The 15,575-nt window shown below is 46.1% G+C and overlaps 2 protein-coding genes across 2 annotated transcripts in view; one reads left to right on the top strand and one right to left on the bottom strand.

Moving 5' to 3' along the window:
- CPSF3 (cleavage and polyadenylation specific factor 3) overlaps window positions 1-11,941 on the bottom strand; it is a 62,323-nt gene extending 50,382 nt beyond the window's left edge. Inside the window, exons 1-7 of the mRNA XM_082249963.1 lie at window positions 11,781-11,941; window positions 5,025-5,088; window positions 4,219-4,316; window positions 3,166-3,294; window positions 2,319-2,496; window positions 1,475-1,564; window positions 578-728 (exon numbers count right to left, since the gene is read on the bottom strand). Of these exons, the coding sequence (XP_082106089.1) occupies window positions 578-728; window positions 1,475-1,564; window positions 2,319-2,496; window positions 3,166-3,294; window positions 4,219-4,316; window positions 5,025-5,088; window positions 11,781-11,851 (781 nt within the window). The 5' untranslated portion in view covers window positions 11,852-11,941. The remainder of the gene's footprint in view (window positions 1-577; window positions 729-1,474; window positions 1,565-2,318; window positions 2,497-3,165; window positions 3,295-4,218; window positions 4,317-5,024; window positions 5,089-11,780) is intronic.
- Window positions 11,928-15,575, top strand: part of ITGB1BP1 (integrin subunit beta 1 binding protein 1) — a 28,491-nt gene continuing 24,843 nt past the window's right edge. Inside the window, exon 1 of the mRNA XM_082249964.1 lies at window positions 11,928-11,995. The gene's annotated coding sequence lies outside the window, so the exon portion shown is untranslated. The remainder of the gene's footprint in view (window positions 11,996-15,575) is intronic.

Below are 15,575 nucleotides of genomic sequence, written 5' to 3' on the forward strand. Positions count from 1 at the left end.
TGGGGTCATTGGCAGGAATTGTGCTCCACTGTTGGTGTCATTGGCCGGAATTGTGCTCCACTGTTGGTGTCATTGGCCGGAATTGTGCTCCACTGTCTGTGTCATTGGCAGGAATTGTGCTCCACTGTTGGTGTCATTGGGAGGAATTGTGCTTCACTTTTGGTGTCATTGGGAGGAATTGTGCCCCTTCATTGGTGTCAGTGGAGGGGAATTATGCCCCATTGTTGGTATCAATGGATAAAATGGTGTCCCCTAGGGCCAGATAAAAGCAAGCAAAGGCCATATCTGTCCCCTGGGCTGCAGTTTGGAGACCACAGCTTAGATCACAAATGAAGCACCACAGTTTATTCCCCTTTTTTCTTTTCTGTTGGCAAACACATAAAAGAACATATACATAATTGTTCTTGGTCAGTGGTAAATAATGAATCAAACCTAGTCTTAGTATATCAGTCAAGTAACTGGCATTTTTAGAACGCCAAAAAAGGCAGTCCTCAAAATTTTCTGCAGCCAGTTTAGGACCATTTTTGTTATTTAATATTGCCTCTTTAAATATAAGCGTATCTAATATCTGCCTTACCCAGTATCAACAGAAGTTCCTGTGCTCTCCCCAGAGCAAACACAGGAATGAGGGCTCTTCCTCCTCGGTTTACAATATCATGCACAGTGTTACAGAAACGTGCTTCCCTCTCCTCTCGCTTTTCATGTATGTGTGTGCCATATGTGGACTCCTGAAAACAGACAAAAAGTGTCTTAGCGCTCCTGTATAGTATTGAAGTTAAAAATTGTAAACCCACCCATCAAAAGTACAAGGCACATAAAGTAATAAAAGATGCACAGTAATTTCCCCCATTAGTAACGGATGTCACTGTAACACTCACATCTGGTTGACCGCTTTGTTTTGAAAAGGAGTATTTATCTAGGACTAAGTCCCGGTTCACATTTGTGCGATGCGGGAACGCTGCGAATATGCGTGTTCCCGCATCGCATCCGCACCCCTGGCAGTTCACACTGCAATATGCGATACGCTGGGGGTGTCAATTAAAAAAGTTAACGACACCCCCAGATCAGATCGCATATCGCAGTGTAATCTGAGAGTTCGCACAGAATTGGATCGCACTAGTGTGAACCACCATGAGATCCGATTCTGCTGCGGACCAAAAAAAGGGTCCTGTGCATCTTTTAGTGCGATTGCGGTGTGAATTCAGCCATACAAACTGTATGGCTGAATCTGCACCGCACAGAGATCGCATGTAATTTTAGGAGCAGTGCGCTGCGAATTACATGCGATCTCTGTGATCGCACAAATGTGAACCGGCACTAAGTCCTAACATCGCCAGCAGATAGTCTCCTGATCATCTTTTAAATAACCATGGTCTAGCACTTATTTTTATTTTTGTTTACACAAAAAAAAAAACAAAAAAAACAGACTTAGTTATGAGTACCCCACTAATAAATAAAATAAAGCAATACATACAATAATGAGAATATCTGGCTTGATATTAGGGATTTCAGCTGCCATTAGATGTCTGTCCTCCTGTCTGGAGAAATCACCAGTGTACAGCAACTAGAAAATCAGAGGAAATATAAACTTTGAAAAAAAAAAATTTGATTTTACTAAAACATAGAAGACACTTTTGTGATTGTAGTCTACATCTGAATGAGAGATTGAAAGATTAGTAAAACATGCACAAGACTGATATAGGTTCACATATGGTTTACATTTGGAGACAACATAGATACAGTAAATATTACACAGCTGGGCACATTATAAACATGAGAATGTAAGCTGTACAAATTTGAAAGTTTAAAAAAATTATTTCATTGAAAATCAGGTCCTGATACATTCCTACCAGCTCATTTGCCAACTGAATTAATAAAGCACTTTAGGATCTACAAATGCTCATGGCAAATAAGTTCTAGTTCTAGTGTGATATTATGGTCTTGTGTGGGGCACAGTCTGACCTGGTCAGGAAAGCATATCCTTTAATCAGCACGGAAAACCATGTCAAGTCTATAAAGTAACTATTTTCAGAGACATGGTTTTGTTATCCTCTACCTTTGAAGGTGCATTAGCTGCAGACTAATACCTAAAACTGTGGATTCAAACCCTTTTTGAAACAGCATGAACATGCAAGTTTAGCAGAGAAGTAAGAGGAAGAGAAATGCCAAAAGCCTTATAGTCCTGTTACTCCAAAGAAATAATATTTAAAGGAAAAACTTTCACTAGTACTCCAAAGAGTAAATAGCAGTTACAGCTACAAGATGGCCTAGGGCTCCAAAATATTCAACACATAGCTTTCCTGCAATATATTACTCACTTTGACACCTGCAATTTCTATCATAAACATGGCAGCTCCCAAAACATGGCCAGCATGGTAGCACCAGAATTTGATTCCAGCTACTTCTTTCACTTCATGGAAATTGATGGTCTCAATTTTGTCCATGCTTTCCTCCAAGTCAGTCTCTGTATACAGCATGTCATCTGCAGAGATATTACTGAAACACAAAAAAAAAAGCAAATTGTCCAAGTGAACCTTTCCATGAATAAATTCTAACATCATAGTATACATCAACAGTACAAATTTTCAAAATTATTATTTTATTTTCATGTCAAAAAGGTAAGCAAACTTACACCTTGCAAATTGGAAATGGTTGGGGAAATATGGACTTTATAGGCAGTGGTTAATTAAAAAGTATCATTCTTATTGATTGACAATTAAAAGAAGGGAAGAAAAGAACATAGACATACAAAACATGACTTGCCTCGCATAGGCATATATGACAGTAGTTTAACAACCATAAAATAGTTGCAGAGATATGCAAATTTATTCAGATACAATGCATAACTGAATGTATACGTCACATCATATAGGCCTCATAGACTATGGCAAAAACTTGTACTGTCGTCCCTGAGGTCCACTTGTGCGACATCTGATTTGTAGGTGGTTTAAGCAGCCAGAATGCTCTACATGTTTCGCTTAGAACACAGCTTTGTCTGGAGCTACACCTTGCAAAGTCAGTGATACCCAACCAGGATATTTCAGTTGTCAGTGATTCTGTTTTAGCACTCCAGACATAAAGCTGTAACCTACCTTGTATTGCTAAAAACCCATGACTAAAGAAAACAAAAAAAAAAAAAAAGGACAAAATAATGGAGTAAATTACCTGACTTTTACGTAATCAGAAAGAAGCCATCTGTAGATTGCCTTAGTGGCATGTGTCATAAAAGTTCTGCCTTTAAAGCTGGTCTTCTGGAGAAACCAAGGTAGAGCGCCACAGTGATCCAAATGGAAACTAGCAAGGGACAGATATAAACATATCCATTATTTGAACATTTTTTTAACATGTATACAAACTAATTGAATAATAAAAAGGACAAATGTACTTTTAGCTCACTGAATTAGACTCCCAAAACCCTCCCTTAGTCCAACTTCCAAGTCTTACACTCACCTATTCCTACTTCAATGATATTCTCTGTGCACACTTGATGCTGCACAGCCTCTTCTTTAACATGAAACACAATAGAAATTTCTTTGGAGGGAGACATAAACCAAGCCAAGAGAGGTTGCCCCAGGAGGTCCCACTGTGTTGTCACTCTGCAGAATGCAGCATAGGTTTTGCTGCTCACTTGTTCCAAACCCTATTTTTAATATACTCCAAAAAGAAGATACTTCAAGTGCAGTAAACAACTCATTTTATTTCAAAAGTATCAAAAGGAAAACTCATGTAAAAGCTGTCAAAACTTACAACCATTCCACGTATATGTTACATATGAAATGGTCAAAAGGCCAGACAGCTTTTAAATGAGTTTCCCTTTTGCCTCTTTTGAAATAAATAGAGTTGTATGCTGAGAGTGCACTTGAATAATCTTTTTTTTTTGGAATACTCTTCTATAATATTCTCTTAGCTGGGCTCTGCTCCTGCCCCACATGCATGCCATGACATCCATTCATTCCAGTTGAAAGCACATACCTTGTTTTGGCATTGTTTAATGACTTATCACAACTACATACTTATATATTGATGGCTAGGTAAACAGGTTTTCAACTTAATAATCCCTTAGTGCTTATGAATTAGGTCCTAAATGTCTACTCATCTATGAATCTCTTAGCTTAGAATCATGGTGGTGGACCTCTATTTAGTTCCTTAGGAAAAAAACTGTTAGTGAATGTTTTTCTTTTTTTATCTCGATGTGCTCACCACGAATATTGTACTTACTGACTAATTAGAAGTAAATCAATCTCTGCAGGATCAATCAAATCAATATATGGGAGGGCATCCATTCCTTCTAAGCCAGGGTGAATCCCACAGTCCAGCTAAAGGAAGCAACAAAATAATTAACAGCTTAAAATAAGGAGTGCTAAATACTTAAAATTATGGCGAATTTTCTTCAGCATCGTTCTGCAACATGGCATTATTAAATAAGTATTACTACATATGCAGAAATCATTCATGTAAAACATACACATTCTTAATCTGTCATATTTCATGAAAGACAGACTCCTGGTTTGAATATGGGTTTGGTGACAAGCGTCTGCTACAAAGCCCCAGTAATTTATGCTACACAGTAGCTAGGACTTTTACTCTAAAGCCAAGGGGCATTTGCAAATTGCACAAAAACGGGATACCAAGGATATGCAGTCATTATGAACCTTCAATTTAAATCACCTAAATACATTCCAGGTACATCAAAATGGAAGGTGTGCTAAGTCTCCACAGTTTATTTTGTTTAGAAAGAAGCCAAAGTCTGAGTAGAAACACTGTTCCCTTGCCAGTCTTCTTTATAGAAAGATCCTTATTCTCTGTGGTTTTATTCAGTAGGGGCAATGCTGGACCCCTGTTTCCCCACAGAAAGCAATGGCAGGTGAAAGGCTTTAATAAAGAGACTTGAACACCTTTTGTTTAGATACTTCTGGAATGTTTTTAGCCATTTAAACTGAGGGCTCGATTGGGCTTTAAAAAGGGCATGGTATGCCTTGGCCCACAGGATTTTTAACACCCACAGCCCAATAACTTTCACTTACCATAATTTTTCTTCCTTTGAATTCTAAAATAATACATGATCTTCCAACTTCTTGTCCAGCTCCCCTGTGCAAAAAATATTATTTAAACAGAAGATATTTGATAAACTAGTGGACCAATACTTAAATGTATATCATGTAGTTAGACAGATTAGATCACATTCTAGTGTCGCTTGGTCTCAGGATCACTAATATAACTGCAAGTATGTCAGAAATATTAGTTCAATTTAGCAAGAGAAACATTCAGGAGTGACACAGTCTGTGAGTACTATGAGAGACTATACAGCACAGAGCAAATAAAGAACAGTATGGGGGGGGGGGCACAGTCACTGTACAGAGCACAGTATGGTGGTGGGGGTGGGTGTACAGCCAGTGTACAGAGCACAGTATGGGGGGTACAGTCAGTGTACAGAGGACAGTATATATAGGGGGGGGGGGGGGTACAGCCAGTGCACACAGCACAGTATGGGGGGGGGGGTACAGCCAGTGCACACAGCACAGTAAGGGGGGGGGTACAGCCAGTGCACACAGCACAGTAAGGGGGGTGTAAAGAGCACAGTATGGGGGGTACAGTCAGTGTACAGAGCACATTATATGGGGGGGTTCAGTCAGTGTACAGAGCACATTATGGGGGGTACAGTCAGTGTACAGAGCACAGTATGGTGGAGGGTACAGTCAGTGTACAGAGCACAGTATGGGGGGGGGGGGGGAGGATGCATTCAGTGTACAGAGCACAGTATGGGGGTGCGGTCAGTATACTGATCACAGTATGGGGGGGGGGGTGCGGTCAGTGTACAGAGCACAGTATGGGGGAGGATACAGTCAGTGTACAGAGCACAGTATGGGGGGGGTATAGTTAGTGTATAGAGCACAGTATGGGGGTACGGTCAGTGTACTGAGCACAGTATGGGGGTACGGTCAGTGTACAGAGCACAGTATGGGGGGGGGGTACCGTCAGCATACAGAGCACAGTATGGGGGGGGGGTACAGTCGGTGTACAGAACACATTATGGGGGGGGGGGGTGCAGTCAGTGTACAGAGCACATTATGGGGGAGGGGGTACAGTCAGTGTACAGAGCACAGTATGGGGGAGGGGGTACAGTCAGTGTACAGAGCACAGTATGGGGGAGGGGGGTACAGTCAGTGTACAGAGCACAGTATGGGGGGGTACAGTCAGTGTACAGAGCACAGTATGGGGGGGTACAGTCAGTGTACAGAGCACAGTATGGGGGGGGGGTACAGTCAGTGTACAGAGCACAGTATGGGGGGTACAATGTACAGAGCACAGTAAAGGGGGGGGGGTACAGTCAGTGTACAGATCACAGTATAGGGGGGTACAGTCAGTGTACAGAGCACAGTATGGGGGGTATTCAGTGTACAGGGCACAGCATGGGGGGGGGGTGCAGTCGGTGTACAGAGCACATTATGGGGGGGTACAGTCAGTGTACAGAGCACATTATGGGGGGGGGGGGAAGTACAGTCAGTGTACAGAGCACAGTATGGGGGGTGCAGTCAGTGTACAGAGCACAATACGGGGGGTACAGTCAGTGTACAGAGCACAGTATGGGGGGTGCAGTCAGTGTACAGAGCACAATACGGGGGGTACAGTCAGTGTACAGAGCACAGTATGGGGGAGGTACAGTCAGTGTACAGAGCACAGTATGGGGGAGGTACAGTCAGTGTACAGAGCACAGTATGGGGGAGGTACACTCAGTACACAGAGCACAGTATGGGGGAGGTACACTCAGTACACAGAGCACAGTATGGGGGAGGTACAGTCAGTACACAGAGCACAGTATGGGGGAGGTACAGTCAGTGTACAGAGCACAGTATGGGGGAGATACAGTCAGTCAGTGTACAGAGCACAGTATGGGGGGGGGGGTACAGTCAGTGTACAGAGCACAGTATGGGGGAGGTACAGTCAGTGTACAGAGCACATTATGGGGGGTACAGTCAGTGTACAGAGCACAGTATGGTGGGGGGGGGGGTACAGTCAGTGTACAGAGCACAGTATGGGGGGTAGTCAGTGTACAGGGCACAGCATGGGGGGGGGGGTGCAGTCAGTGTACAGAGCACATTATGGGGGGTACAGTCAGTGTACAGAGCACATTATGGGGGGTACAGTCAGTGTACAGAGCACATTATGGGGGTACAGTCAGTGTACAGAGCACATTATGGGGGGGGGGGGGGAGTACAGTCAATGTACAGAGCACAGTATGGGGGGTAGTCAGTGTACAGGGCACAGCATGGGGGGGGGTGCAGTCAGTGTACAGAGCACATTATGGGGGAGGTACAGTCAGTGTACAGAGCACAGTATGGGGGGTACAGTCAGTGTACAGAGCACAGCATGTGGGGTAGTCAGTGTACAGGGCACAGCATGGGGGGGGGGGTGCAGTCAGTGTACAGAGCACATTATGGGGGGTACAGTCAGTGAACAGAGCACATTATGGGGGGGGGGGGGAGTACAGTCAGTGTACAGAGCACAGTATGGGGGGTACAGTCAGTGTACAGAGCACATTATGGGGGGTACAGTCAGTGTACAGAGCACATTATGGGGGGGGGGGTACAGTCAATGTACAGAGCACAGTATGGGGGGTGCAGTCAGTGTACAGAGCACATTATGGGGGGTACAGTCAGTGTACAGAGCACAGTATGGGGGGTACAGTCAGTGTACAGAGCACAGTATGGGGGGTGCAGTCAGTGTACAGAGCACATTATGGGGGGGGGGTACAGTCAGTGTACAGAGCACAGTATGGGGGGGGGGGTACAGTCAGTGTACAGAGCATAGTATGGGGGAGGTACAGTCAGTGTACAGAGCACAGTATGGGGGAGGTACAGTCAGTGTACAGAGCACAGTATGGGGGAGGTACAGTCAGTGTACAGAGCACAGTATGGGGGGGGGGGGTACAGTCAGTGTACAGAGCACAGTATGGGGGGGGGGGTACAGTCAGTGTACAGAGCATAGTATGGGGGAGGTACAGTCAGTGTACAGAGCACATTATGGGGGGTACAGTCAGTGTACAGAGCACATTATGGGGGGTACAGTCAGTGTACAGAGCACATTATGGGGGGGGGGGGTACTGTCAGTGTACAGAGCACAGTATGGGGGAGGTACAGTCAGTGTACAGAGCACAGTATGAGGGGTGCAGTCAGTGTACAGAGCACATTATGGGGGGGGGGTACAGTCAGTGTACAGAGCATAGTATGGGGGAGGTACAGTCAGTGTACAGAGCACAGTATGGGGGAGGTACAGTCAGTGTACAGAGCACAGTATGGTGGGGGGGTACAGTCAGTGTACAGAGCACAGTATGGGGGAGGTACAGTCAGTGTACAGAGCACAGTATGGGGGAGGTACAGTCAGTGTACAGAGCACAGTATGGGGGAGGTACAGTCAGTGTACAGAGCACAGTATGGGGGAGGTACAGTCAGTGTACAGAGCACAGTATGGTGGGGGGGGGGGGTACAGTCAGTGTACAGAGCACAGTATGGGGGGGGGGTACAGTCAGTGTACAGAGCACAGTATGGGGGGGGGGTACAGTCAGTGTACAGAGCATAGTACGGGGGAGGTACAGTCAGTGTACAGAGCACAGTATGGGGGAGGTACAGTCAGTGTACAGAGCACAGTATGGGGGGTATTCAGTGTACAGGGCACAGCATGGGGGGGGGGGGTGCAGTCGGTGTACAGAGCACATTATGGGGGGGGGGGGGGGGAGTACAGTCAGTGTACAGAGCACAGTATGGGGGGTGCAGTCAGTGTACAGAGCACATTACGGGGGGTACAGTCAGTGTACAGAGCACAGTATGGGGGAGGTACAGTCAGTGTACAGAGCACAGTATGGGGGAGGTACAGTCAGTGTACAGAGAACAGTATGGGGGGGTACAGTCAGTGTACAGAGCACAGTATGGGGGAGGTACAGTCAGTGTACAGAGCACAGTATGGGGGAGGTACAGTCAGTGTACAGAGCACAGTATGGTGGGGGGGAGGGGGTACAGTCAGTGTACAGAGCACATTATGGGGGGTAGTCAGTGTACATGGCACAGCATGGGGGGGTGCAGTCAGTGTACAGAGCACATTATGGGGGAGGTACAGTCAGTGTACAGAGCACAGTATGGGGGGTACAGTCAGTGTACAGAGCACAGTATGGGGGGTAGTCAGTGTACAGGCCACAGCATGGGGGGTAGTCAGTGTACAGGCCACAGCATGGGGGGGGGGGTGCAGTCAGTGTACAGAGCACATTATGGGGGGTACAGTCAGTGAACAGAGCACATTATGGGGGGGGGTACAGTCAGTGTACAGAGCACAGTATGGGGGGTACAGTCAGTGTACAGAGCACATTATGGGGGGTACAGTCAGTGTACAGAGCACATTATGGGGGGGGGGTACAGTCAATGTACAGAGCACAGTATGGGGGGGGTACAGTCAGTGTACAGAGCACATTATGGGGGGTACAGTCAGTGTACAGAGCACAGTATGGGGGGTGCAGTCAGTGTACAGAGCACAGTATGGGGGGTGCAGTCAGTGTACAGAGCACAGTATGGGGGGGGTACAGTCAGTGTACAGAGCACAGTATGGGGGGGGGGTACAGTCAGTGTACAGAGCATAGTATGGGGGAGGTACAGTCAGTGTACAGAGCACAGTATGGGGGAGGTACAGTCAGTGTACAGAGCACAGTATGGGGGGGGGGGGTACAGGCAGTGTACAGAGCACAGTATGGGGGGGGGTACAGTCAGTGTACAGAGCATAGTATGGGGGAGGTACAGTCAGTGTACAGAGCATAGTATGGGGGAGGTACAGTCAGTGTACAGAGCACATTATGGGGGGGTGCAGTCAGTGTACAGAGCACATTATGGGGGGTACAGTCAGTGTACAGAGCACATTATGGGGGGTACAGTCAGTGTACAGAGCACAGTATGGGGGGTACAGTCAGTGTACAGAGCACATTATGGGGGGGGGTACAGTCAGTGTACAGAGCATAGTATGGGGGAGGTACAGTCAGTGTACAGAGCACAGTATGGGGGAGGTACAGTCAGTGTACAGAGCACAGTATGGGGGGTGCAGCCAGTGTACAGAGCACATTATGGGGGGGGGGGGTACAGTCAGTGTACAGAGCATAGTATGGGGGAGGTACAGTCAGTGTACAGAGCACAGTATGGGGGAGGTACAGTCAGTGTACAGAGCACAGTATGGTGGGGGGGTACAGTCAGTGTACAGAGCACAGTATGGGGGAGGTACAGTCAGTGTACAGAGCACAGTATGGGGGAGGTACAGTCAGTGTACAGAGCACAGTATGGTGGGGGGGGTACAGTCAGTGTACAGAGCACAGTATGGGGGAGGTACAGTCAGTGTACAGAGCACAGTATGGGGGAGGTACAGTCAGTGTACAGAGCACAGTATGGGGGAGGTACAGTCAGTGTACAGAGCACAGTATGGTGGGGGGGGGTACAGTCAGTGTACAGAGCACAGTATGGGGGGGGGGGTACAGTCAGTGTACAGAGCATAGTACGGGGGAGGTACAGTCAGTGTACAGAGCACAGTATGGGGGAGGTACAGTCAGTGTACAGAGCACAGTATGGGGGAGGTACAGTCAGTGTACAGAGCACAGTATGGGGGGGGGGGTACAGTCAGTGTACAGAGCATAGTATGGGGGAGGTACAGTCAGTGTACAGAGCACATTATGGGGGGTACAGTCAGTGTACAGAGCACATTATGGGGGGTACAGTCAGTGTACAGAGCACAGTATGGGGGGTGCAGTCAGTGTACAGGGCACATTATGGGGGGGCGGGGTACAGTCAGTGTACAGAGCATAGTATGGGGGAGGTACAGTCAGTGTACAGAGCACAGTATGGGGGAGGTACAGTCAGTGTACAGAGCACAGTATGGGGGGTGCAGTCAGTGTACAGAGCACATTATGGGGGGGGGGGGTACAGTCAGTGTACAGAGCATAGTATGGGGGGAGGTACAGTCAGTGTACAGAGCACAGTATGGGGGAGGTACAGTCAGTGTACAGAGCACAGTATGGTGGGGGAGTACAGTCAGTGTACAGAGCACAGTATGGGGGGGGGGGGGTACAGTCAGTGTACAGAGCACAGTATGGGGGGTACAGTCAGTGTACAGAGCACATTATGGGGGGTACAGTCAGTGTACAGAGCACAGTATGGGGGTGCAGTCAGTGTACAGAGCACAGTATGGGGGAGGTACAGTCAGTGTACAGAGCACAGTATGGTGGGGGGGGGGGGGGTACAGTCAGTGTACAGAGCACAGTATGGGGGAGGTACAGTCAGTGTACAGAGCACAGTATGGGGGAGGTACAGTCAGTGTACAGAGCACAGTATGGTGGGGGGGGGGGTACAGTCAGTGTACAGAGCACAGTATGGTGGGGGGGTACAGTCAGTGTACAGAGCACAGTATGGGGGGGGGGTACAGTCAGTGTACAGAGCACGGTATGGGGGGGGGGTACAGTCAGTGTACAGAGCACGGTATGGTGGGGGGGGGGGTACAGTCAGTGTACAGAGCACAGTATGGGGGGTGCAGTCAGTGTACATAGCACAGTATGGGGGGGGGGGTGCAGTCAGTGTGCATAGTATGGGGGGGTACAGTCAGTAAACAGAGCACAGTATGGTGGGGGTACAGTCAGTGTACAGAGCACAGTATGGGGGGTGCAGTCAGTGTGCATAGTATGGGGGGTACAGTCAGTAAACAGAGCACAGTATGGGGGATACAGCTAGCGTGGTATATAAAGAACGATATGTCGGACATACAGGGGTCTGATAAGAAGCTGGTCGCTCTCTTCTGCCGGAATCGCTCCATCTGCTTTCCTCTTCACAGACATCTCCTCATTCAATCACATTACCAATCGGTCAGCCTCTCTTCCGCCTGTGTGCTTCTCCTATCATCCACTTCCGGCGCACAGTGTCCACACAGTACAGGTTCCGCTGTGTCCCTGTATAGAAGGTTCCGCTGTGTTGTATCACAGGTGAGTGATGTCTGGATGGGGGTGTGTAGTGTAGGGAGGTTATATGTGGTGATAGTAGTGTTGGGGAGGGGGGAGAGTCACATTCGCCCGTGTTCCGGGATTGCTATCAATCTTTGTGTTATTTACAGTATAGCAGTTTGTATCATGTTGTGGGTGTGTGTACTGTATATAGATCCCTCCTCCAGTGTCTTGTGGTGTGATCTCTGTCCTGAGCTGATAGCAGAGTGTCTCTCCGCAGTCACATTACCGTCCTTGTCATTCCATGTTTTCTGGAAGTTGTTAAACATAGAGGATGTTCAGGTAGTCATTGAACACAGACCTGTAGATGAGAATAGTATAATGGTGATATATCTGCATCAGGCTGATCCAAAATGGCTGTACAAGCAGAGAGATTGTAGTGTTTTCATTGGCAGTACAGCACCATGTCCCACTATACACCGTCAGGTTCTGTAAATATACCTCCCTGTATATACAGTGCCTTGCGAAAGTATTCGGCCCCCTTGAACTTTGCGACCTTTTGCCACATTTCAGGCTTCAAACATAAAGATATAAAACTGTAATTTTTTTGTGAAGAATCAACAACAAGTGGGACACAATCATGAAGTGGAACGAAATTTATTGGATATTTCAAACTTTTTTAACAAATAAAAAACTGAAAAATTGGGCGTGTAAAATTATTCAGCCCCCTTAAGTTAATACTTTGTAGCGCCACCTTTTTGCTGCGATTACAGCTGTAAGTCACTTGGGGTATGTCTCTATCAGTTTTACACATCGAGAGACTGAAATTTTTGCCCATTCCTCCTTGCAAAACAGCTCGAGCTCAGTGAGGTTGGATGGAGAGCGTTTGTGAACAGCAGTTTTCAGTTCTTTCCACAGATTCTCGATTGGATTCAGGTCTGGACTTTGACTTGGCCATTCTAACACCTGGACATGTTTATTTGTGAACCATTCCATTGTAAATTTTGCTTTATGTTTTGGATCATTGTCTTGTTGGAAAACAAATCTCCATCCCAGTCTCAGGTCTTTTGCAGACTCCATCAGGTTTTCTTCCAGAATGGTCCTGTATTTGGCTCCATCCATCTTCACATCAATTTTAACCATCTTCCCTGTCCCTGCTGAAGAAAAGCAGGCCCAAACCATGATGCTGCCACCACCATGTTTGACAGTGGGGATGGTGTGTTCCGGGTGATGAGCTGTGTTGATTTTACGCCAAACATAACGTTTTGCATTGTTGCCAAAAAGTTTGATTTTGGTTTCATCTGACCAGAGCACCTTCTTCCACATGTTTGGTTTGTCTCCCAGGTGGCTTGTGGCAAACTTTAAACAACACTTTTTATGGAAATCTTTAAGAAATGGCTTTCTTCTTGCCACTCTTTCATAAAGGCCAGATTTGTGCAGTATACGACTGATTGTTGTCCTATGGACAGAGTCTCCCACCTCAGCTGTAGATCTCTGCAGTTCATCCAGAGTGATCATGGGCCTCTTGGCTGCATCTCTGATCAGTCTTCTCCTTGTATGAATAATAAACAATAGTGCAGCACAGTCCTATAAAAATCACTCAAAAGCTGGAAACAGGTTTTTCAATACAATATCTGTGAAAGACCCAATATCAGAGTCAAATGAATATGAAGGAGAGACAGTCCATAGCTTCAAATGATGCAGGAGAACAAGAGCCCACACATGATCTGGTGAACATACAGGATGGTGTGACTTCAGTGCTCAAAATTTCCCACCACCAAGCATTATCTGCCGCCTCTCACCTCAATGCCAAGACCCTGCAGGATCAGAACGCTTAACAAATCAGATTCTTAGGGAACACAGCTCCAAATCATTCAGTCAGCAGGCAATGCAAACCAATCTTCACAGTAGATAACTCCGGAATACCTCCCACGATATATAAAAAAAGCAAAGGGATCTAGTGCTCTCTGTATATTGCCAGCTTATTAACATAAAAGAATTGCACTTACATTGTATCCGTTGTTAAAAAGCATTGGTTTTGCAGAGCATGCAGCGTGCTGTGTTCTTCCTGGTTGCTAGAGATGGCCGTGGATCACATGACCTTCCCCCGTACGCGTTACGTCCGGGTGGGCAGGACTTTGTCAGCGGGGATATGGACGTATCATTGATCCGACTCTTTATACTCTAAACTCCGCCCTCGTCCGGCCCTCGGCGTTCACCATTGCCATGGGGACAGCTACTTCCTCTGACAGGAAGCAAACAGGCTGGGACGGAGTGACCAATCCCTCCCAATCAGTCTAAAGCCCCGTACACACGTACCGATCGTCGGCCGAACGTTCGGCCGTCTTTTGTCCAGGGCTGTCGTGTCTGTTGAAAACTGCAAAAGACTGTACATGAATTTTGTCGGCCAACAGCAGCCGACTGCAGAAGTGATGTCATGTGATGGTTAACTTTCCGTGTGTTTTTTCTTTTCTGAGCATGCCCAGTCTTGCAAATCTGCTGTTTGTCGGCCGAATTCTGTACTGACTGGCGAACAATCGGCCGTTCTGGTGTTGGCCTACAAAAATTTTAAAGTATGCACATCAGATTCTTTTCGGCCGAAAGTGCACTGTCGGCTGTCGGAAGCATCATACTAACAAGCCTACAATCGGCCGATCGTTCGTCGGCCGAATATTTACGGCCGACAATCGGTACGTGTGTACGGCCTTTAGTCCAGCCACCGGCATCTGCCATCACCATGGAGACTTACACTTAACCAGGAAGTGAAAGGACAAAGATAAACTGAACGGGAGCGAGATGATTGCCTATGCAATAAAGATTTAAACAAACCTTTTTGCAAATTTTATAGAATAATGGGCAGTTCTATATTGCTATCTTTATAGCCTATAGTCAATTCCATACTTATAGTTCTAATTCAAAATAATAATAATAAATGAATCAATCATCAATTGATTAATTCTTTCTAATGGTCATGTATGACCCTAGCCATATTCTCAGCTGAAAGACCAGGCGGCAGCACGCTACTTACTCTTAAAAAAAGTATTAAATAGAATAGGATACATCAATCAATTTTAAATAATCATACATATATTACATAAGATCCAATAATATGCATACAAAAATAAACACATTTTAATACATATAAATATAAAAACCTATATAAAATATATATAAAAATGTTAATATCACATAAAAAAACATAAAAAGACTATTTATCTATCAAAAATAAAACAATTAAGGTCAAAGTCGACATTAAGTCCTAGTGGTGTTAAAACCTTGGCCTCATAATTCCAGAAGGACTCACGGCGGCTAAGTTGACGGATTAAATTGCTGCCCCTCCAGTGATGACTGACTTTTTCAATCCCCCAGAATTTCAGATTACTTGGGTTTCTTTGATGGTAGTTCCTAAAGTGCCTAGATACACTGTGAGTTACTAGACCCTTACGAATATTATTTATGTGTTCTCCAACACGTACATGTAATGCTCTAGAACAGGGATCCTCAAACGACGGCCCTCCAGCTGTTGCAGAACTACACATCCCATGAGGCATTATACAACTCTGACATTCACAGACATGACTAGGCATGATGGGAATTTTAGTTCCTGAACAACTGGAGGGCC

The sequence above is a fragment of the Pelophylax lessonae genome (assembly GCF_965119305.1).
Source record: "Pelophylax lessonae genome assembly, chromosome: 3".
In the NCBI taxonomy this organism is placed as follows: Eukaryota; Metazoa; Chordata; class Amphibia; order Anura; family Ranidae; genus Pelophylax; species Pelophylax lessonae.